This window comes from Enoplosus armatus, chromosome 9 (genome assembly GCF_043641665.1).
Source record: "Enoplosus armatus isolate fEnoArm2 chromosome 9, fEnoArm2.hap1, whole genome shotgun sequence".
Taxonomy (NCBI): Eukaryota; Metazoa; Chordata; class Actinopteri; order Centrarchiformes; family Enoplosidae; genus Enoplosus; species Enoplosus armatus.
Window position 1 is genome coordinate 7,905,849 of NC_092188.1, and position 22,939 is coordinate 7,928,787.

Below are 22,939 nucleotides of genomic sequence, written 5' to 3' on the forward strand. Positions count from 1 at the left end.
CATAATGTGTGTGTGTATGTGACATAGAGAATATCCTTCCCTACATTCAGTTTACTTAAAAACAAATGACTTATAAAGAGACAAAAAGTTACATATTTAGAAAGACTAATGTTTGATGTTTTAATTTACCATTAGGACTGATGTTTAATTTCCCATAATTCATTACGAATGGCTGTGAGTCTGTGACGTTGTATGGTATCCTAGGGAGGGGAGAGAAAGAAAGTGCTAAACATCCAAAGCATAGGGATAAGGCTTACATTTTAACACAGGTAAATATATTTTAATGTCATTGCCTTTTAATCGATAAACATAAGCGTTAGCATGCCAGGTTACCGCTTGATAACATGAAAGTTGTTATCCTTGCAGTGAAGATGGGTAATATCAACTGTCGACAGTAAACTGGCTAACGTTACTAGCTCGCTCCGTAGCTTAGCTGTGAGCTAAATTGTTGCTAGCTAGCAAAGCTATGCATGTGTTGAGAAATAAGTGATATTTGGCTTAGCTAGCTAGCGTATACATAGCTTCTTAACGTCCATTTAGCTGCCTGGCGCTCACAAGCTAAATACAAACATGGCTATTGTTATGTTGACTCTGCAATCAAAGTCACACAACGTGAAGAAGTGCGGATGTCGATAACTTAGACGTATTAATTGAAGCACGAACTACGGTTTGATATCTGTTTGCAGCAGCCAGCTAGCGACATATCTCTCAGGCTAGTACTGATGTGACCCATACGTGAAATAACGTCTGGTCGGTAATCGACCAGCGGATAGTTCCATAGCCTGCTAACGGGGTACGGCTAACTACCTCAGTGCCGTGACATTAGGTAAATGTTACTGCATTGTCAGTCTAAGGGTTACACCTGGCAGTCACTACGTGTTTATCAGGCCAGTGTGTTTGTAAACCGCGCAGTATTGTAAACGTTAGCCAGCCATGTCGAGTACGGAAAAGTTAACAGGCATTGTCGTGTGAGTGTGTCATCTTTCATTCGTTACTCATAACGTTTTAGAAAAGGTAGTGTGATGAGTTTGAATCGATTGGAAATCAACAATCGTGTCAGTTAACTTAGCTGAGTTTAGCCGCTGCTGTCTCGTGACTTGTGTCATTGAAATCAGAAAGTTCTAGATCTCGGTGTGGTAACGTCAGTTTCCCCTAAACATGGATAATGTGGCGTATTAACTGTTGGCTTACTAGAGAGCATTCCGTTTTTCAATACTGAAAATGATTAACTTTCTCTTGATTGACACACGGAAGTCTGCTGTAGGGGCACGTACTTGCATTGGTATTTAGTATTGTCAAAGCTACTCTCAAGACACAGCACACATATTTGAGGCTATGTCTGGTTAGTCGTTGCTAATTGTTCCTGGCGGTCAGAACAGGCCTTCAAGATGCAGTGCTTTCTAAGAGCATATTAGGTGGTATGATAAACATTTTCTCTAATGTCCAAGCAGATCACTTTTAACTAGGCAATATGGCTCTTTATTTTGAATGGACGGTCACTCTCGTGGACCACAGCTACGTTAGGTCTGCTGCTATGTTATGAACTGTCCAAACCTCTCAGATCATTTGAGACAGGTTTGCTTACTGTCCCAAGAGTGAAGCTAAACATGGAGAAGCAGCATACAGTTTATATACATCACATATCTGGAACGATCTCTGAGAAAACATAAAGTCCAACTCGTTTATTAAATTAAACATGGGACTATTCATTCATTATTGCACTGCACTCTAATGACACTGGCATTTTCACTCTCCTGTTTATCTGTTTCTTATTTATTTATTCTCTTATTTCTATCTTCTATTTTATTTTTCTCTTTTTAAACTAACTAACTAACCTTGTGTTTCTCTTATATCTTGTCTTAATGCTTTTTTATGTCTTGGAATGGCCTTGTCTTTGAAAGGTGCTATATAAATAAAGTCCCTTTGCCTTGAATAAACTAACTCCAGTGCTAACCAAAGTATGGACAACATTAATTTTACCCAATTATTTTTCAGGCTGTAACAGTGTAACAGTGTGAGTGTGCAGTCCTCCTTGCTAAGGAAGGAGAGGCACCAGGGACCATGAGTGAGAATGGCCCTCATACAGAGGCGCCTATGTACTTCGAGGTGGAGGTGGATCTTCTGGAGCGGGATGACGAAGAAGAAGAAGACAAGATCCACTTTGACAAAGACAACGACCTGATCCCTGAGCCTTCGTCGTCCTCTGGTCGGGTGTACGACCGCACCACAGTGCTCATTGAGCGGGACCCCATCCAGCTAGATGAGGAGGGCGAAGAGGAGGGTCACTGTGGGGGGGACGAAGATGGGGTCACCTTCCTAACTGAAGGGGAAGGTGATGGAGATGAGGAGGAGGGCTCTCTGGTCTTTATGACCGACCCTGATGGCATGTCACAGGGTTATGTGCACCACACCATTTCTCCAGACCAGATCCAGTTCACAATAAATCCTGGCTCCACCCCCATGCCACGCAACATAGAGGGTGCGACCCTCACCCTGCACTCTGAGTGCCCAGAGACCAAACAGAGAGAGGTAAGCCTAAATAAGTGCAGATACCTTTTACTTCGAATTTCTGAAGTAACGTTTGGTTTTGTTTAGTTTTTGTTGAAGTAATTGCTTTGTTCGGTTTGTGGATGCTCTTCCAATCATTACAGCTAAATGCTTAACAGAACAGCAGATGGTTTAAAGATTTTTCTAACACGTCTAATGGTCTTAATGTACTGGAAGGTCTTTCAATGGTTGCTCATTTGGCTTAAGTAGAAGTTACCGCCTCAATGCACCAAAGAGTTCAGCTCATGTATGTTGGTGGTGTTAGTGCTACACCATGGCCCACTCACAACCCAGTCTTTCTCCTGTCCATGTTCATGTGGTGAATTTTGCCGTATTTTGACACTTATCGCAGTCTAATTAGTCGAAGTGGACTATAAAACCATATGACAGCAAGTGTGCACTGTTTAAGCAGCTGGTCCTTGCCAAATAGGATGCAGGGTGCTGAAGGACTGCAGGGAACAACTCAGTCCTGTGTTTAGCCAGTCGTTTCAAATGTCAGGTGATACACACACTATATTCCCATCAAGCAAAACACCACATACAGTTCTTGTTCCAAACACATCAGTGCAAGAGGCTGTTAATTATTGACCAGTTGCCTCAACATCTGCTATAATGAAGAGTCTTGAGTGGGGTGTGATACATCCGGCTCCTGGTGGAGTACATGGAGACGCATTACAGTTTTTATAGGAGGAGCAGAAGCACAGAAGATGCTATTTTGTGTATGCTGCATACAATTTACTGTCATCTTTATGGACTCAAGCAATATGTTATTATATGGTCTTTTTGTTAGTTTTCAATTTGTGTTTGATACTGTGAGACTATTTTAAAGAAGAGACTTTTACTGCTAGATGTGAGTAGCATCATTAGATGGGTGGAGCGCTAGAGTGAATTTATCTGAAATCTTCTGTTGATACCGCCAATGTTAGTTTGATCAATGAATCAGAATCAGAAATACTTTATTGATCCCTGGGGGGAAATTGTACAGTACCGATGCTCCCATTCAAGAGTAGAAAGTAGCATAAATTAGAAATAAAAGTGAAAAAATATATACAATAGCAATGTATATGTATGTGCATATATATATATATATATATATATAATATAGTATTGTGGATGGACTGATGAGTTTGTTAGCTGGTGTCGGCCAGTTTTGAGAAGCTGAGAAACAACACTGACACTGAGAAAAAAGTTTCTTGGAATTTTGTAAACACTAAGAAAATGATTTTATTTTAATTGTAGACCCCACTGCCATCACCACCAGCAACAACAAAACAAGGAGGGGAGGGAGAATGTCATTGAAGTTGTGGGTGAATACAAATTTCTAGGGACAGTAATAGACACATACTGGTTCTCTTTTATTGTGAATTTGTGATACCTTTTCTTGTCTGTAAGTAATAAGAAACTGCACAAAAATAGTTAATATTTCCAACAAGACTGCAGCAACAAAATGGTGCAGCACTGTTCTGATGGTTTTGAGTCACAAGAAAAGGACAGGCAATTCTTGGCGATGTATCACTTCCTCTTTTCAGTGAAAATTATTTGTTGACATGAGGTTCAGGGTACAGGGTACTGTTTTTGTGAACTAATGTGTCCGTGAGTCTTTTTAACCCACCAGCATAATATCAATAAACCATCAAGATATGGAATATGGAGGGGGGGTGTGTTAGTTAGGCTTAGTCAGATCAGATAGCCAGTATTTGTTGATGTTACTGCTGTATGCTGAGCACTGTGTTTGTTTAATCTGTATGTAATGTTTGATTGTCTTGATCACCCTCATTGTGCTGGCATTGTTGTTTGGTTATGTTTAATTTGTCTGTATTGTTGTCTTTGTCATTATTTTGACGTTATGACTTGATTTGCTGTGATTGCCACAGGCACACCATGAACTTCACTAGCTCTAAAGGGAGTAACCTTTAACAAAATGAAGCTCCATCTTGCTACTTTGGAATATTATTTTGATTTTGTACATACAACTACTGCCCTTACACAAAATGTGTGTAGTATATAATGTGGCTGTCATTTGCTGTTCGTACTGTGATGTGGTGCAAATTATGCTGTGAACAAATTCTATCCTCCTGTTCAACAAGTATCAGAAAAAAAAACTAATGACAAGCAACTTTAAACACTGATATTGCTGTAAATACTGTAACATAACCATTTCATTTGTAATGTGTGAGTGGTCTTTTCCACTATACATGTGGGAGACCAAAGCATACAATGCTCTCTCACAATGATTGAACTGATGGTGGAGAGTCACGATGGTGTGGGAGATGAATACAGTACTGAGTTACAAGCTTTAGCAGGCTTCCCATGGTGGCTTTGCATGGACGTTTGCTTAACAAATGATCTCTCCCACATCCTTAAAATCAAAATGAATGGCCTTAGACTACCCATCACTCAGATTAGTGTTTGTTAGTAAGACCAAAAGGAAATTGAATCAGCTTTACATCACTTTCACTTTATATATAACAGTTAAGCAGGTTGTGTCCTTTTCATAGTATGATTAAAAATGGTGTGTTGAAGTATGAAGCATGAGACTGTTAGGTTACAAGAACAATGTAGAGTTTTCACTGATGTGTCAGTTATTTTCCAAACTGACAAAGATGTTACTTAATGCACCATAAGAAATGTTTAACATCACAAAGAAGGTTTTGCTTATGAAAAGAAATATCCACATGCATTAGCACTTAACTGTTAGGTGTATTATCATTCAGACAGTTTTTAATAAATTCAACAAAATGTAGATTTCATTCAACATAAATTAGAGGTTTGTTTATTATTGACATATTTTATTTTGACATTACAATAAAAAAAATCCCCTCACATTTGCTAATCTGTCTGATATCTGATATATATAATACTGCCAGGGGTAGACATGTAGTCTTTTATCTTAAGAGTTATGCTCATGGGAAATTGGTAGACTTTGTTTTGTTTTGTTTTATAAGATCTCTACGAGGATCCGGACAGTAAATTATCGGAATAATGTTAGCTGAGAAAGGGGATTTGCTTGTCGAGGTTGAGGAAGAATGGACTGCTTTTATTCACATTGCCCCCAGGGCTTTTGTGTGAGAAGAGAGCAGGAGACTGCCACACTGCAGTGGAGTTTGGTGCTATGAAACAGAATTGGATGGGATGTGTTGCATGGGGGGTTAGTCATCATCGCTGTCCTTTGTGCTCACCCGCTTCATGTGCTGACGGGTAGCTGAGTCATTGAGTTCAAGTCCAGTCTGAAAGGTCACACTGAGTCAGACTGTCACTTCATCGTATGGCAGGGCTGGTTATTACTGAGATGAATTACTTTCTCACTGGAAATACAGACAATTAGACAATTTAATAGATTTTTAAGAGAGGTAATGCTATCTTTTTCCTTAGCTTCAGGATGATTCCATACAGCGGAGTTGAATTCAATCATGTTTAGGTGCTAATTTCCCCCTCCTCTTCTTCCTCTGTCAGGTGAAACGTTACCAGTGCATGTTCGAAGGCTGCACAAGGACGTACAGCACGGCGGGAAACCTGCGCACACACCAGAAGACACATCGGGGCGAGTACACGTTTGTGTGCAATCAACAGGGCTGTGGAAAGGCCTTCCTCACCTCTTACAGCCTCAAGATCCATGTCCGGGTTCACACCAAGGAGAAACCATTTGAGTGTGATGTACAAGGTTGTGAGAAGGCCTTTAACACATTATACAGGTAAGCCTTCACATGGCTTAGTTGTGTTTTGTGTCTGTTCAGATCATTATCACCATTGTAGGTTTGTTATCAACCCTATGTCTAGTTTGTTGGCCTTCAAGTCACGTAAAAGGAGGGTCACATGCCAAAAAAGGTTGGGAAACTAAGTAATAAAGATTTGATTAGATTACACAAGATTACACAAAGTAAAACAATATAAATGATCCATAAAAGGACAGGGTGCTGTTTCAGAATCAGAATCAGAAATACTTTATTGATCCCCGGGGGAAAATTTTACTATATATAATTTGCTGTATGTCCTCCCTCACTAATTGCTAGCTTCTCTCTTAATTACCCATTCTCCCTAAAAAAATAAATATTCAACTCTAATCCACACACTCACACACACCACCTGGGAAAATGGTGGCCTAAAGGATTGCCTAAATCCTGTAGTTTCCTCTTGAGTTGCAATGTTCTGCCCAAAAACTTTTGGTAAAGGTTTGAGTTTGGTCATTTAAGACGTTGTGTATCATATTTAAAATGGGGTAACTGCTGTCTGAGATTGATACTGCAGATGAGTATTTGCGCCATTTCATATTGTCAGAATCAATATATTTAAAAATAAAATTACAGTTTGTCTGTTTTGACCAATTCCAGACATGCTCTTTGTTCGTAGCAATTTCACCATTTAGATTTTGCTGTGATCTTAAGTAGTCCACATCCAAGCCCTCTGGTATGTATTGGTTCAGTTGCTATGACAACATGTCTGGGTCTTGGTGGAGCTGTGCCACTGCCGTCAACTCCCTGTCAGAGGCTGTTACTCAGGGCAGCCAAGCGATGCCACACTGGGTTGGATTCTCTTTCCACTCCCCATCTTCATGCCACCCAGATTCTCTTATACTACAGCCACTGAGAGTGTGTGCACTACAGATTCTGTTGTCATCTGAATGTGGACTCCGCTGTCTTTTTCCATATGTGTTTAAGCATTCTTGAAATAAGTGCAACAGGAAGCAGCGCATGCCATTTAATGCCACTGTGCTTAGTTTGTTTGTCTCCCATTTAATGAAACGCACTTGATTGTCTCTGCAGACTGAAAGCACACCAGAGACTTCACACAGGCAAGACATTCAACTGTGAATCAGAGGGATGCACAAAGTACTTTACCACACTCAGTGACCTGAGGAAGCACATTCGCACACACACTGGGGAGAAGCCATTCCGGTGAGCATTTCCATTATCACACCAGGTTTAATCCACCCCTAGTAGAAGATGAAGGAACTGTGATACTAATAGATACTCACAGGCAGCTCTTTTAGTCTGTTTTAATGTTAATGTTATATATAAATACAATCGTTTTTTCATATTAAAACCGTTTTACTCATAGTGTTTTTCACTGTGTTGTTTTGGGAGCTGCATTTTGGTTAGACAGAGGCCCAAAATAACGGTGAGATACACTATTCAGCACATTCATTTCCCATCTGTTGTACATATATAGAGTTAGCTATATGTATATGATGAGTCAAGGGTGCTCGCCGTTCTTGAAAATTCTTCAGTCTTTGCACCTGGTCTTAAGAATTCCTGACATGATTTTCTTTCTGTCTGTGCCTTCAGGTGTGACCATGATGGCTGTGGCAAAGCCTTTGCTGCAAGTCATCACCTAAAAACACATGTACGGACACACACAGGTACATATTAATGGTTTGTTTTATGTAACCTTGATTTATCTAGGGAAGCTTGAACACATATAGTTAGTTTGAAAAGCCTAACCAAATAGATTTTTCCTGCAACCAAAAATGTTTTGTGTTTACTATGTCTTCCTTTCAAAAGTGTGTGTTGAAATGTAGTTAAAAGAGCAGTAAGTAATTAAAAGGGCTTGTGTCCATGTGTACTTGTATTTATTGGACAAATAACTGCTCCTGGACCTAATCTAAGTTCATAAATTTTCCATATTTTCCAGAGATTTTTTCATAGATCTATTACTTTTCATGACTTCAAGACTTCTTTGCTTGTTTACCTCAAATGTACTTGTTCTTGTTAGTATTTACCTTCCTTTTTTAAAGCTTTTTTTGTACTTTATAGGTAGACTCAGTACTTTGACATAATGTTATTTTGTTTGGCAGTGTAAATTGTTGATTCTATGATGATTGTTTTGTGTCGCTTGGATTATTTCAGTTACAAGTGCAACATTGAGCAATCAATATGATGTGGAATATTTTATCTCAAATTACAGTTAATGGGCATTGTCTGACTGACATGGATGTAGTCAATAGTTGTGTATTTTTTATTGTTTTTTATTGGAACAAGTGGAAGTTACTTTTTTATCACCATGGTGAGGCTTTTGCTATCATTTACCCCCAGAAATAAGAACATTTTTAGTGTCTGCAATAGGTCATTGTTACATTTCTTTGTAACATTTTCTTTGACGTTAAAAATGAAGTAGCAACTTTTATTAGAGATTAAGCTGAGAAGATTAGCTCTCACTCTTCAGTCTCTTTCTGTATCCTTCACTCTCTGTACTCTTTAGGGGAGAAGCCATTCAACTGTCCCAGTGATGGCTGTGAGAAGACTTTTAGCAGCCAGTACAGTCTCAAGAGTCACATCCGGGGCCACGACAAAGGACAGCCCTTCAGCGTCACCCTCACCCATCCGCCCTCTGAAGTGAGTTACAGTAGAGCAACTTCTCAGTGTGTAGGACAGTTTGTCACTCAGTGTCTGCACAGTGGTCATGTTCTCCACAGCCTGAGAGCAACATGACACTTTTATTCACTTAATTAAAAATGTGTGAATGTTTCACTTGTGCTTTGTTCCAGGAGTACAATGTGCCTTTTGATGTTGGGAGCATTTCTTGAATTAATTCACTTGCACATTTTCATGTACACAATACTTGTGTTATGCTCTCACACACATGGCAACATGGCAAGTTTTGTTACTAGAGAGCATGTTCACACTGCACTGCATTAACCACCACGGTAAATCTGAAACTTATGAAACACAAGTAGCTTTAAATTAAACTATGCATAGAAAAACAAACTTCAAATGAATTGTTATTAACTATGTCATTATGTAATTAATTGTCATTACATGCTAGTTTACCTTTTGTGGTAATGTTCCTTTGAAGTAAAACCTTGAGTTTTACATTTACAGTAGGCGTCACATTCTTTTCCATTTTCCCTCCCCTATCTTGTTTACATGACTCAGCAATTGATCCCATAGCAGTGGCAATTTTAATTAGATCCTATTCATCTCTTAATTACAGGATGCAAATCATTCGCTGTGCCTCAGTGACTTGAGCCTCATCTCTACAGACTCAGAGCTCCGAGAGAACATCCATAATGTAAGTCTGGCCTTTGCTTTGGCTTTGTCAAACAGACATTGGACTGAAGATGTTGAGGAGCTGTCAGGATAGTCAGTAAAGACATCAATTAACAGGCAGCTATTTTGAGTTAAGTTATGTCAATTGTCACTGTAATAAGAATTTAGAGGTAAAACAAGAGTTTCTGGCTGTATACTTAATAAATGCAAGTGACCGTACTAAGTTTTTATTTTATTACAGGCTCAAAATTTGGACCTCAGCAATGTGACCCCTGTGAAAATCTTTGAGCTCATGTTCCAGAGTCCTGAAAATAGTGTCAGCCAAGATGATGCCCATCCCAACGGTCAGTACATTTCAAAACCTGTCAGCTTGAATTGTATTGAATGTTATTGCTCACTGATGGAGGTTTTTTTTTTTTCGTTCCTCAGAGAGCCTTGCTGAACCCTTCAGCCTAGAGACCGCTACCCAACCGGTAGTGACTGATGCCTCGTCTCTAATCTCTTTCTCTCTCAATCCTACCTCCTCATCTTCCTGTTGCCACACAACTGCAGTCTTGGAGGCTCCTTCCCAGCTTAATCGGAGCTCTCCCTCTCCGGCCTCCACCCCTACCTCTGTCCCCGCCACTGTCAGCTCCACACAGCCTCCCCCTTTCGTGCAACTAACCGGGCCTCAGCAGATCTCTGATGTGCCTGCCCAGACTTCTGTCCAAGCAGCAAACCATGTCGCCCCCCAGCATTACGTGGCACTGCCATCCACATTCCTGCAACCGGATAGTGCCACACAGACCACTCCTCTACCACCACCCATCTCCGCTCCTCCCCCAGTGGCTCCAGCACAGACCACCACAGCACCAGGCCCTGCTGCTGTGTCTGTTGTTGCAGCCACCACAACAGATGCTTTGGCAGCTGTGGCTCAACCTGTGCCTTTGGCCAACAACCCTGTCCCCAACTCTGGTTCTGGTTTGCCTACCACTCCTGCCACCATCACCATAGCTCCCACGCAGAATCTGCTGCAGCCCAGCCTGGTCATGTCTGACCAGAACCTCCAGTGGATCCTCAGCAGTGCTGCCAACAGCCAGCAGAACCCAGAGCAAGCAGTGAGTAATGCTCCCACACAGTGTTTGCACATGGTGACTTGATTTGTACTAGTCTTGATTTTGTGATGCGCTCTTAAATTTAAAAACACATTCCCATATGAATGGGATTAGGTTATGTTCATATGAGAAGATTAGCAAACTACATTGTGCTATGCACTTAAGTAATTATGCAAAAACTTGCTATAAATTGAACAAACTAAAATATAGTAATATAAAAAAAAAAATATATATATATATATATATATATTATATAGTAAGTAAAACAGTGGGGATAGCTATGGTTTTTAGCGGTGTGGTCAGCATGGACTCTATATTCTTATCAATATTATAATTATTAATAACACACATACACCAACCACATCCCCTGAATACAGTTCTCTGGTTCAAATCAACCTCATAATACTTTAGCGTGTGTCCAGCTTTTTTTTATCCAGCTTGAACTGTGGCGTTTAATGTTTGTTCACAGCCACATCAAGGAGCTCCAAAAGTGGAGAAGGTTTTCTTCACTACAGCCATACCAGTGGGAGGAAATGCTGGTAAGTTAATGAGTAGTGGATTATTATATTTCTTCATGTTGTGGACATTGGCCAAAAGGCTGTAATTAAATCATAAGTTTGTTTTGCCATCCACCGCAGTACTTTGCTTTAAGGATTAATTAAATGGTAGATTGGTGTCCAGAGAGCTCCACCAAGATACCTTCACAATAGTTTTATTATTCAAATGCAGTTCCAGGATGCTGAAGCTCAATCAATGCACAGTGCCAGAACAGTTAACAGTATTCCATTATAATATTTAATAATAATGCTCACAAGTAAAGAGCATTCAGGATGAGAAGAAAACAAGTATTGTGAGCAGATATCAAGTTGAGGGTGACTGTGACCAATTGAAACACATCAAGTACAGCACATTCTTCCACAGTGTTGGAGTATTGATGGAATTATTTGTTAATTGTTTAGATTAAGAGTGGAAAAGATAAATAGAAAAATCCCAGACCCCAACAGTCCCAAATTATATTTAATTTACAATGAAATAAAACAGACAAAAGGAGAAAATCCTCACATTTTAGAAGCTAAAATCAGAAAATATTTGACATTGACTAATTGATTAATCAACATATTGCTTCAGATTATCCTTATCCTCTTCAAAAGGGCCGTCTGTATCTCTGATCGCAGTTCTCATAAAAGTTCACTGTTCAAAAAGTGATTGTTTTTGATGTTCTTTTCAGGAAAAGTTATCCCTCTGTCACATTCTGTACTTAGATTTTTATTTGTTGACTAAGAGGTCTATGAGTACCAGTGGCATTAACTCTTGTCAGTCAACAACTGATGAATGCCAACTAACTTCTACTGAGCAGTTAGTCATTTCTCACCTTTTGCATATGCCTCAAACATGTCTTTCTTAAATGTTTTCATTTTCTTTTGATATTTGGAAAGCAAATGATAAAGGGTTTCTATCAACTTAGTGACTTTGTTTTGCACTTTAAATTTTGTTTCTGTTTTCAGGCAGCTCAGTCCAACAGATCGGCCTCAGCCTGCCGGTCATCATCATCAAACAGGAGGAATCCTGCCAGTGCCAGTGTGCCTGCAGGGACTCTATTAAAGACAAGAGTTCAAAGAGTGCCTCCTCCATTGTTTCAGCCCCAGCACAGCCCCCACCATCAGAGCCCCCTCCTCCCACACCATCACAACCCCCGGAGCCTCCGCACCATCCAGCCACCTCATCGTCCTCGTGCTGCCTCCCCAAGTCTTCCTCCAAGGTGGGTGGTGAGGTGAGGCTGGAGGCCCCCTCTTCTTCTTCTTCCTCCTCCTCCTCCTCCTCCTCCTCAGCTCAGACTTTCTCCACGATAGTGAGCAGCACTGCCACCAACCCTCCCTCATCTGACGGGTTAGCCAATATGGATGTCTCAGACTTCCTCTCCCTGCAGAGCCCTGAGACTGCTGCCAACATTGAGGCTCTGCTGCTGGTCGCTGATGACTTCAACATGGCCACTGATGGCAATCCTTAGAAGAGCGGCCTTCTGAGTCTGGCACCATGCATTTGTCTGTTGCACCCACTCATCCACAGGCATCAATTCCACCCACATCGCGAGTCATTCTCCACAGTGGCGCCTCTTCTTTCGACCCTATATAGTGTGTGCATTGAACGCCCTGTACCTGCAGTGCATTCTGTTCTGTATGGCATTGTGCAACATATATACACGAACTATGAATATTCTTTCTGTTGAGACTTGCAGTAGTTGAGTTTTAAAAAACAAAAAACAGGATTAGTTTGCTTATTGAGATTTAGCAATGTTAATGCTATTTAATGCAGGGAAAAGGCAGCAGATCCTTTGTTATTAACATCATCAAATGTATATAATATCCCTCGATATCCACTCTGAATTGATTGAATGAAACAAGTGAGTGTTGTCCAAGCACTGATAACTTAGGAGTTCCATTTTCCTGGCTTGAAGGTCCCACACCCGAGCAGGAAAACCAAACTTGTCTGTATATCCTTGTACTGTACTACAGGTCCGAACAAATCCTTAAAGCTGGTATGCAACTGACCAGAATGCACTGTATATTAGAAGAATTTGCTATAATTTTATCAAGCATCGCTCCCAGTAGGAATTTGAAGGGGTTGGCCACATAGCCCCTCATATGGCTGTCACACAAGATGAAGTGATTTCCTCAGTGTTTTTGTTTCCTAGGAAGACTTAGTGTAGTCCAGAAAATGTGATGATTCTTTTCTACTTCTTTTGACAGTTATTTACTAATTGAGAAAAAGAACCTGTGACCAGATCTGCCTGAAATTAAGTCAATACATCAATAAGTTGCCTATAACTTAAACTAATTTAAAATTGTACATGTTAATTTATTTAAATGCTTGATTCTTTCATTATACTGGTAATATCTTCAAGATAGCAGAGAAATCTATTAATTTATTCCAATCACTTGTTGTATTTTTAAGTTGAGCTGTTTTTATGTTACTGAATTTTTTTTTTAACGTAATGGGTATTGCTAGAAGCAAGTTTGAGAAAAGATGCACCTATGGTTATCGACTGCACAGTGAAGCAAATTATCCTCTAGGATCTGCTTGTTTGCAGAAATTGTCCACAATGAAACAGTAAGGAACTACTGTCAACATCCCATATTTTACAGGGTTGTGACCCTCTCAGGGATGCATCAAGTCATAACTGATCCTGGTTCCCTTAATTTGTTACTCAGACATACGTTTTTCTCACCAGATGCCCCACACTTGCAGTAGCCCTACGTTTTGCTGCACTCTTCCCTGTTTATTGCACACTAACTTGTAAAGTGAGTAATCTGACAGCTAATGTTAGCTGAGGTGCAGCACCACTACAAACTTTTGTATACAACTGCTGTAAAGTAGCATTTAAAAGATGGTGTCCTGGTGACAGTGTAAATACAGTGCATTTTAGTGTAAACATCTTTGAGAAACTTGTAGATTATTCTAGAATTTGTATTTTTGTATAGACTTTTGAATTACTAACTCTCAGAGTTTGGAGCTAATGTATACCCCCTCTATCCTTGCATTCTTCCCTCAGTCACATTTATGCAGAAGAGTTTTTGCTGTGTTTAGTTGCATAGTTCTACTAGCAGCTGGGCTTTTGTACAGTCCCCCTAATAATATGTAACACATAGCCTCCTGCTCAGAGTATAATTGAACAGTATTGTTTCACATGGGACACAATGCAATGATGATACAGCAAAAGGCATTATGCCCTGTATACTAAGAGTGTAGAGCTACTTGGCCTTACAACAGGGCTGTTCTATGAGCCTCCTTGCCTTGACAGTCTCTGCTTCAGACTTGCCATTGACATGCCAACTCGCTCACCTTCATTGAGTCTCAGGCAATCACAGCAGCAGATCACAATGAGACAGAAAAGCTCATGGTTTTCCTAGAATCTGATGTTTTCCAGCTGGAATGAATGAAAAGTCATTAATGGATATGCAGCATTGCTAAAAAACATAATCTGCCACATAACAGATGCAGGCAATGATTCTACATTTTAGGTCCAGGCTGTATGATCAAACCAAACTGACATGCATGTCACATAACTGTCTTGCTTTATTTTAGTTTTCCTTTTTGCCATAATTTAAGAGTGGAGCGTTCCCTCAATTCACAGGTGCCATGAAGGCAGTTAGATATGTTGTGAAAGGCTCCAGTCATATTTTGTGCTCTAAACCATTCCATATATGCAGTATTAGACATCAGGAGTGTCTCTACTTGGCTCAGTCGGATAACAAAATGTTAATTTACTCACCATTTCCCTGTTAAAGCACTTGGTGAAATTACTGCCAGGAGCAAGCGCATACCATCAATATATATTCTTATACATGCATACTGTCATTGTACACAACTATGCAATTTCAAGTGTGGCATTCACAAGTCTAAATACTGACTCCAAGACGAAAAGATTATTTATTCCTCCATTAAATTATATTCTGCTACAACCTTATATGCGGAACTCCAGGGGCAAAAGTTGCCTTTAATGCATACATGTTAAGCATGCTACAGTATATTGCATTTCATATTTCACATTTGGAGTGGTGTGAATCTGGACTTTGCAGTGTGTCCATCCAAGTACGGTTCCTATCCTTTTACATGCTGTTTAAAACCAACTGGATTGATTTGAAGGAGTACTTAGAGAATGAAATGATTCTGTTTTAAGAATTATTTTGGTCAAATGTTCGCAGGTTCCTTTTTTTTTTTTTACTTTTACACTTTATGCGTAAACACGTTTCATTTGCTCACTCCATTTATGTAAATCAGCCTTTCACATATTTAAAATTTGACGTGGATAATCCGTTGGCTCATCTTCAATGAAAGTCAAACTTACAGCTGCCGACATTTGTTTTAAATCAATAAGCAGAAACATTTTGACTTGTGGCCCGGGTTTCTTTCTGAAGTTTAACTGAAACGGTAACGTCAGCAAATCACTGATGGTGACATTTGTTTGGAAGCACATTGTTTGATCACAAATGAATAGCCAGAGTGTTTTTGGAAATTGAGAATATCTGTCATCTCCAACATTTTTCCCCAAATGGGACATATTTAAATAGGAAAAAAAGGGGGGGGGGGGGGGACGATATGCTTCCAAAGGAATGTCTCGACACCCAAAGAGTGAGGAATTGTTAAGGATTTGTATTTTTTAAAAGAATGTATAATGTGAAAATGTTTGCTTATGCTTGTTTCGTATAAAGTATTATGATAAATAACTTTCTGAATTGAGAGCAATATAATACTAATAAAACCTTATCCTTGTCACTGACATGTTTGCTTCTTCTGCTTAATGAAGTCTTTTTACATTTAAAAAAATAACAGTTGATCTTAATTGAATTCATTTAATTATGTAACAGAAAAGAGAAAAAAAAAAAAAAGAAAAGTCACTTTGTCACTTCTGTGGTGGTAGGGACACATCCTGGAGAGATTTCCTCTGTGGGTCATAACCAAGATTAACTTTCAAAACCTGCAGTAAGTCACAAGAGTGGAAGGAAAGAAAAGAGCTCACCACTAGAACATCACTTAGATCCTTTAAGTCATTCAGGACTCTGTTGCACAGGGTTATCTTCTCAGACAGGGTCACCAGTCTGTCCTCGACGTCCACCAGGTCCTGTGGAGGACAGAACGTGTTGGTCACCAGTCAGTTTGGACAGACAGCCATCAGAAGTTCAGGCTGCAGATTGTGGCTGACCTGTTTGGCCGGTGAAACGCCCTCATCCGTCCGCAGGGCCTTTGTGTCTTCTGCACGATCTGTAGCTGTTTCACAAACACACTTTAAGAAATATTGATAACGTAAAAAGTACGCTGAAAAGCTGCATGTTTTGTTACCTGTGTCCGAGGCCATGACCTTGGACATATTGTTTGCCCCGTAAACTCTACATTTACATATTGCGCCTGCCTTCCGCGCTTTTAAGCAGGTGATCACAGGTGATTTAAATGTCCCTAATTAATGAGCCGTGCGGAGGGCAGGCGGCTGACATAGAATAACGCATAAAAATGCGTCAGTGTGCGTAATATCTGTTGGAGAGTTTTAATGCATGCTAGAAAATGCTTTTCCAGACATTACATTATTACATATTATTACATATTTCCAAAATAACATATACAGACTAGGCTAAGCTTTATTTCTATAGCAAAACTATGTGATACCAAACTTCAACCATACAACATATCATAAAATTATGTTATACAATTTAAATATATTGAGTTTTCAATGAGGTTGGTAGATTGTTATGGATTGTTCATATACAATGTTGCATTTCATTTTTTACATTTTAAGACAGGTTTGTGTGAAAATGTCCCCACAAATATATCTGGAGAAAAAACAGGTTAAGGACAACTCTAAACAAAAATGTACGTCCACAGAAAGAGCAATTCGAATCATCAATGTCTGATCTATGCTAATCGTCTTCCGTATTGTTCAATAGCGTCAATGGAATAATTTAAAACAGACGTTACAAAATCTTCAAGGTCCAAACTTTTTTCCACTGGATATTTGAAAACAATGTGCTGCTGGTCCTTTAAGAAAGTTGGCGTCATTGTTTGGGGGCGTAACCCGGAAGACTTGTGTTATTTCATCAGGCGACAACATGCTCCCCGGCTGTGAAATGACACATCCGAGGCTGTAGCTTTGGTTTTATGAAGTCCGTTTGTAACATCGCGGTTGAATTAATCACATCCAGAGGAGCTCACAGTTCTGCCGCAGCTCGTCGACTCGGAGGAGAGATGTGTAAAGAGCTGAAGACCAAAGTGCTGCGTTTGTCGCCGCCGGCCTCCAATGGGCCGTCTGTTCACCAGGAGGGCCAAACAGGTTAGCTCTGTCATTCAGAAAAGGTGCACGTGGGTCTCTAGGTTTTGAAAATAGGTGAATGGCTTTGATAGATTTTGGCTACTGAAGAAAGATTTACATAAAATGTTTGGCAGTAAGCAACGTAAACATTGCGGCGTGTTACATCAGTTTCCTGATTTTCCTGTCATGTAAGACACGGACCTGCCCACAATTTGATTTTAAAAGAAAAATCCACACCAGAACTTCATAGTCCAATAAGTTTGGATAGTAAAGTTAATACCTTTATAAACAGACAGCTGTCTACCCAAACTGGACATCAGAGGTATCAAAGCTTTATTTATAATGTCATCAGGTGACATAGTCCATGACATTAGATGTTTAAAAGCTTTGGGAGAAGTATCCTAAGTCTGTACTTAAATAAAAGAAGGAATTGTAATATGTAAAATACTCCTTTTCCTAGTTAATAGACATTCCAGCGACTTCAAGTATATAGTTGGGTAAACTACAGCTATTTATCATATTTATTATGTTTATACTTCATCATATGTTTTGCATGCAAACCCTAATTCTGCAAAGTAACTAGTCTAAAATGCAGTAGATGTATGAAGTAACGCAGTAAGTGTTTAAGTACTGCTTTGATGTATTTGTGCTTTACTTAAAGAAGTGATAATTTATAAATTATAAATTAAATTAGGACTCACAAGAGACCGATTTTAAAAAGAGCGGTCAAATGATGCAGCAGAGGCTCCTGATTTTTGATCTCTGGTATGGGTTAAGCTCCAAAACCTCCCATAATGCAACTGTCTTGCACACCCCCAGTTATGACAAAGCTCCCCCAAGAGCCACTGAAGACGACTGTTTTTACCGGCTGAGTAGTACTCCCCATGATGAGTAAATAGACTTTCACATGTAAAATCAGTGGCGTGCCCTCTCTCTTTCAGCCCTTCATTACCCCAAAATCTATTTACAATATACAACTGACCTGTTTGATACAGTATTATTATTATTATTATTATACAGTATTATTAAAAATAGCATATATTTGTTTTTTACTCTGTGTTTTGTTATCATGTGTGTCTTGCAGTGGATGATGCCTCATTGACCCTCCTTGTTTTTGAACTGCAGATGGTGCTGAAATCCTGAGTTGCACGGTGAAGGCTCTGAAGGAGGGTCACGTGGTCGCTGTGCCCACAGACACCATCTACGGCCTGGCATGTCTCGCCCAGAGCTCTGAAGCAGTCAGGAAAACCTACGACATCAAAGGGCGAAATGGACAGAAACCGCTGGCCATCTGTGTAGGAGAAATTCAGGATATCTATAAGTAAGTGTACGTGCAGGTCTGTTGTAGTAGTGAACATGACAGTTTGAATGCAGATTTGTTTGTAATTTAAAATGTCAGTGGTAACTGTTTTGGTGTCAATCCCTCAGAAGTGCGATGTTTTCTCTGTAGACCTACCATATTTCACAGCTATATTAGTCATACACAGAAGAGGCAGAGACACCATCTCATACATTTTACATTTTGAGTGACAGGCACACCTGCTGTCACAGAAGTATCCCAGTATTCATGAATTCATGTATTAGGTAACTATGTTGCAAATTAATGCATTTGAAAGTAAATCGCAAAATAATGCAGAGGAGATAAGGCACACTACCAAATGACAACATCCTGGATTAAACAGAACATCACAGGCTTAAAATGTCGAACTGTGCAACACTATCTAAACATGGATTTCTCAGATAATGACTTACAGTACAGTACTTGGCTCTGAAAGCACTGCCCAACATGAACATGGCTTCTTTTTGTTCCCATGGACAGCTACTGTAAGGTGACAGTGAAGAAAGCGCTGTTAGGCGACCTGCTGCCTGGTCCTGTCACTCTGGTGTTCGAAAGATCTGAAGTACTGAACACAGATCTCAACCCCTTTACTTCGGTATGTCCACTCCTTTAGCTGGAAATAAAGCATCAAACAAACTTTTTATTTATTTATTTTTTTTAATGAATGTCAATCATGTGTTGTTTATTTGTCTGTGTGCTCCTCAGCTTGTAGGCGTACGAATCCCAGACCATGCCTTCATGAGACGCCTTTGTCAGATGTGTGCGGAACCACTCGCACTTACCAGCGCCAACATCAGCTCACACACCAGCACTGTGGCCGTGCATGTAAGTGGAAAAGTGAGAGATGCTTTTATCAGAGTCTCTGATTCATTATGTTTTTAAAATGTCCCTCAGTAGGTTTCCCAGCATCTTAATTCATTTCTTTGGAAGGATGTTTCTCTTTGTTTTATCTCTTTGTCTTTGTTGAAGTTTACAAAATAGTTATAAATAATCTTTAATGCTGCTGCTTTTCCTCTGAAGGAGTTTCAGGAGCTCTGGCCCAAACTAGCAGTGGTGGTGGATGGTGGACCAATAGGAGACCAGAGCCGCCTCGGATCCACAGTGGTCGACCTGTCGGTACTCGGCAAATACCGCATCATCAGACCTGGCTGGTGAGTTCATGCTGTTACTTTTTTTTGCTGCAGTTACATTTGCCTTTCTTTTTTACAGGAGCACTAAAATTTTTGCAAAGAAAAACACATTTTTATGCAGTCAGGATATCTTTTTAACTGCACTTAGCAATTCATTTAGCATTTAAGTGGCTTCCCATTTTTCCTATGATATATTTTTGGACTCCTCGCTATTTATCGCTTTATACATGTCCACAGATTTGATAAAGGTCACATTATACAAAAACAAAGTAGCTGCACACTCGATAAAGGTGTGATGTGATGGTAATATAGAAATATTGATCAGAGCGACCTGTGTATAGTATGTGAGACTGACGCTGCAGTTTTTTAATATTGTACAAAACTACATCATGGCATATCGCCAGAAGAATGTCTTCCACATTTCCAAACACATTTGCTGTGTCCCAAATCCTACATACTGATTGAAAGCAGGTTTTTAGTATGTAGTGTGTTCACAGTGGAAAAGTGACAAAATAAAGTAAACTCAAAGCAGACAGTATGCATACTAAACACGGTCAGTTTTTAAGTGTGCTGTTGATGCACACTATCAAAGGAAATGGAGGATGCTCACAGGTGGGAAAAAATTTAAATAAATTGTGGGTGGTGGTGAAACAACTTGAAATACAAAAATTTAAGTACTAACTCTTGATGTCTCTTTGAAGTTGAATTGGCAGTAGCTTTCCAAAGTCGCAGTGTGATTGACAACTGATGTCACACATGCTGTATAATTTCCTGTTAGTGTGAAATGGTGAAGTATGTTGATATTTTTGTATACTAACAGTATAGTATATTATGATGAGTGTATAGTACATACTGCATAGAATTAGTAGATACTTTTTTATGGATTTGGGACACAGCTATTCTATTTTTCTGTTTGCCCATGCACATTTTCAGGGTGAAGTTGAACGAACGTGAACTCTGACCCAGGTCGCACAGACATACAGAAAAGGATTCTTAAATTCGGCTTCAAATTAAGTGATTTGGAGAAAAAGCGAATATATGCAAGACTGAAGTGTAATGTGACTTTACCTTCAGGTTTCCTGTTTACTACAAGACTCAGGAAGAAGGGAATACTCGCACCAAAAATCAAGCACTTCTTAGAAATTTCTTAGAAAGATCCACTTTCATCAAGGGTTTACTGCTGTTTCTACTGAAGCAACAGTGTCATCTGATTGTAGTCTACCACTGGGAGGATGAGACTCCTGCAGCACCTGCTATGATTAGGAATCTCCTGGAAACTGGTAAACAAATTGTAGTCAAGCAAACAGGATATGTAAATACTTTGGCCACAGAAAGTATTCAGGGGTGTTTTTACTTCAGTGTCTCACCACAAACGGGTGCGACCCCTACCCCCCTCGTTTATTCTGAAGGAGACTCGGTACATTAAACGAGAAATGACTGTAATTCTGTTTTCAGTGCCCTTTCTTCTACGGTTGATGTGCTGGAGCACAAATATGGACTGTCAGAGGACTTGAGGGGAGAATGACCTTTGAACTCTCCACACTCCACAACACTCGCTGAGACGCACAACCAGCATTGACTCCGGGCCTTCCTCAGAAAGGATGAAGCCTTTTCATGCTCGCATGGAAGAATCAGTCTTTCCCGCAAAGGACTAGAACTCAGGAACAGCTCGAGTGTTAAACCCGCTGATGGCCGATAATTGTTCTGGTGGCTGCTTTAAGGTCTGGAGCAACTTCTTCTTTCGATGACCACATTTTCTGCCTTACTTTGTGTCTGCTATCATGGGATTATGTGGGATTTTAAGTGTCACAGTTCTCTACCAATTTGCGGCTATATAGTATGGGGATATTTTTTTTTCTTAAAAATAAAATTATCTTTTTGTACTGTCTAAGCAAAGTGGCTTAACTAAGAAGACAATGGTTTCAGGTTTATTCTGACTTAATATTTCTATAATGGTTACTGTAAGCTAACGTTAAGGGTGTAGTAGGCACCTATTTAAAGGCCTGAATAATTGTGATAAGATAAGGGATGGGATGGGAGGAGACTATACATCAATGTTATGAGTCCAGAATCTATTTTTTATTAAAGTATGAATCTCCTGTATTTATTTTATCAGCATGTCAGTTTAACAGTGTATGGCGTATAGCTTAAACTACATTACATTTACAAGTTTAAAAACACTGTAATATTTCAGAGTCAGATTGGTTAGCATGTGGACCAAGTGGAGGTACGGGATGAAAATCATCTGTCCACTTGCACTTGTTAAAAACTGGAGCATATTTTAAATTCTCATTGCCTGATGTAAACTTATTTTGACGGATTGTACAACCTTGGCGCAACCACAATAAAAGTTTTTTTTCCAGTATCACAGTCTTATTATTCATGCATAAGAAGCTATTTGAGACATACTTCTGTTTTCATTTATAGCTGTCTGGATTTTTCTCATAATTGATTCGTAGTGGAGTGTGAAATCAAGAGTCAGATCATAAGATTTCAAAAGAAGAAAAAAAAACTAGCAGAAACCACTCAGAAGTGCCCTTCACACCTAAAGACACATCAAAGAGCATACCTTTATTCTTGTCTGAAAGTACCTTTTACTCTAATAGACAGCAGGATTTCATCAAATCTAAATTACACAATTCCACTTAGAGTGCCCAGTCAATGGTTTTTATTCATATAGCCACTCAGAAACATTGAGCCCCGGCCTTAACTCTTCTGATTCTGTTGTTTTTACTTAAGTGAAAGAAGGAAGTGTCTGTCTGACTTGATTTACATGCCAAATGGATTAACAAACTCTGACACTGAACACTGTTTGTTAGCACACTGGAGAGGAGCAGTCTACCTGGCCAAGAAATACTTGAGTGCATTACCTCTTGTTAAACCACAACTTCTCATTTTGACACTGAACAAATGAATGTGTGTGTTAATAAATTAGCTTTAGGAGGTCCTGGTAGATTAATTTTGTTTCCATTGGACAGAACCAGGCTAGCTGTTTCCAGTCTTTATGCTAAGCTAAGCTAGCTGGCTGTAGCTTTTATTATTTAATG

At 39.6% G+C, this 22,939-nt stretch overlaps 2 protein-coding genes across 3 annotated transcripts; both read left to right on the forward strand.

Moving 5' to 3' along the window:
- The first annotated feature begins 208 nt into the window (after positions 1 to 208).
- On the forward strand, positions 209 to 12,632 carry mtf1 (metal-regulatory transcription factor 1). Its single transcript, XM_070912076.1, has 11 exons — positions 209 to 269; positions 1,996 to 2,529; positions 6,001 to 6,239; positions 7,308 to 7,439; positions 7,830 to 7,903; positions 8,743 to 8,876; positions 9,475 to 9,552; positions 9,772 to 9,874; positions 9,960 to 10,627; positions 11,094 to 11,167; positions 12,134 to 12,632. Exons 2-11 carry the CDS (start codon positions 2,062 to 2,064, stop codon positions 12,630 to 12,632), a joined length of 2,469 nt encoding a protein of 822 aa, XP_070768177.1. The 5' UTR covers positions 209 to 269; positions 1,996 to 2,061.
- Positions 12,633 to 17,302: 4,670 nt separating this feature from the next.
- Positions 17,303 to 22,257, forward strand: yrdc (yrdC N(6)-threonylcarbamoyltransferase domain containing). 2 transcript variants are annotated; one of them, XM_070912288.1, is made up of 6 exons: positions 17,303 to 17,444; positions 18,549 to 18,744; positions 19,243 to 19,357; positions 19,468 to 19,587; positions 19,783 to 19,913; positions 21,348 to 22,257. In XM_070912288.1, exons 1-6 carry the CDS (start codon positions 17,360 to 17,362, stop codon positions 21,415 to 21,417), a joined length of 717 nt encoding a protein of 238 aa, XP_070768389.1. In that variant the 5' UTR covers positions 17,303 to 17,359; the 3' UTR covers positions 21,418 to 22,257. The 2 variants fall into 2 exon arrangements, with proteins under 2 accessions (XP_070768389.1, XP_070768390.1); XM_070912289.1 differs by having other exon boundaries at positions 17,360 to 17,435.
- The last annotated feature ends 682 nt before the right edge of the window (positions 22,258 to 22,939 follow it).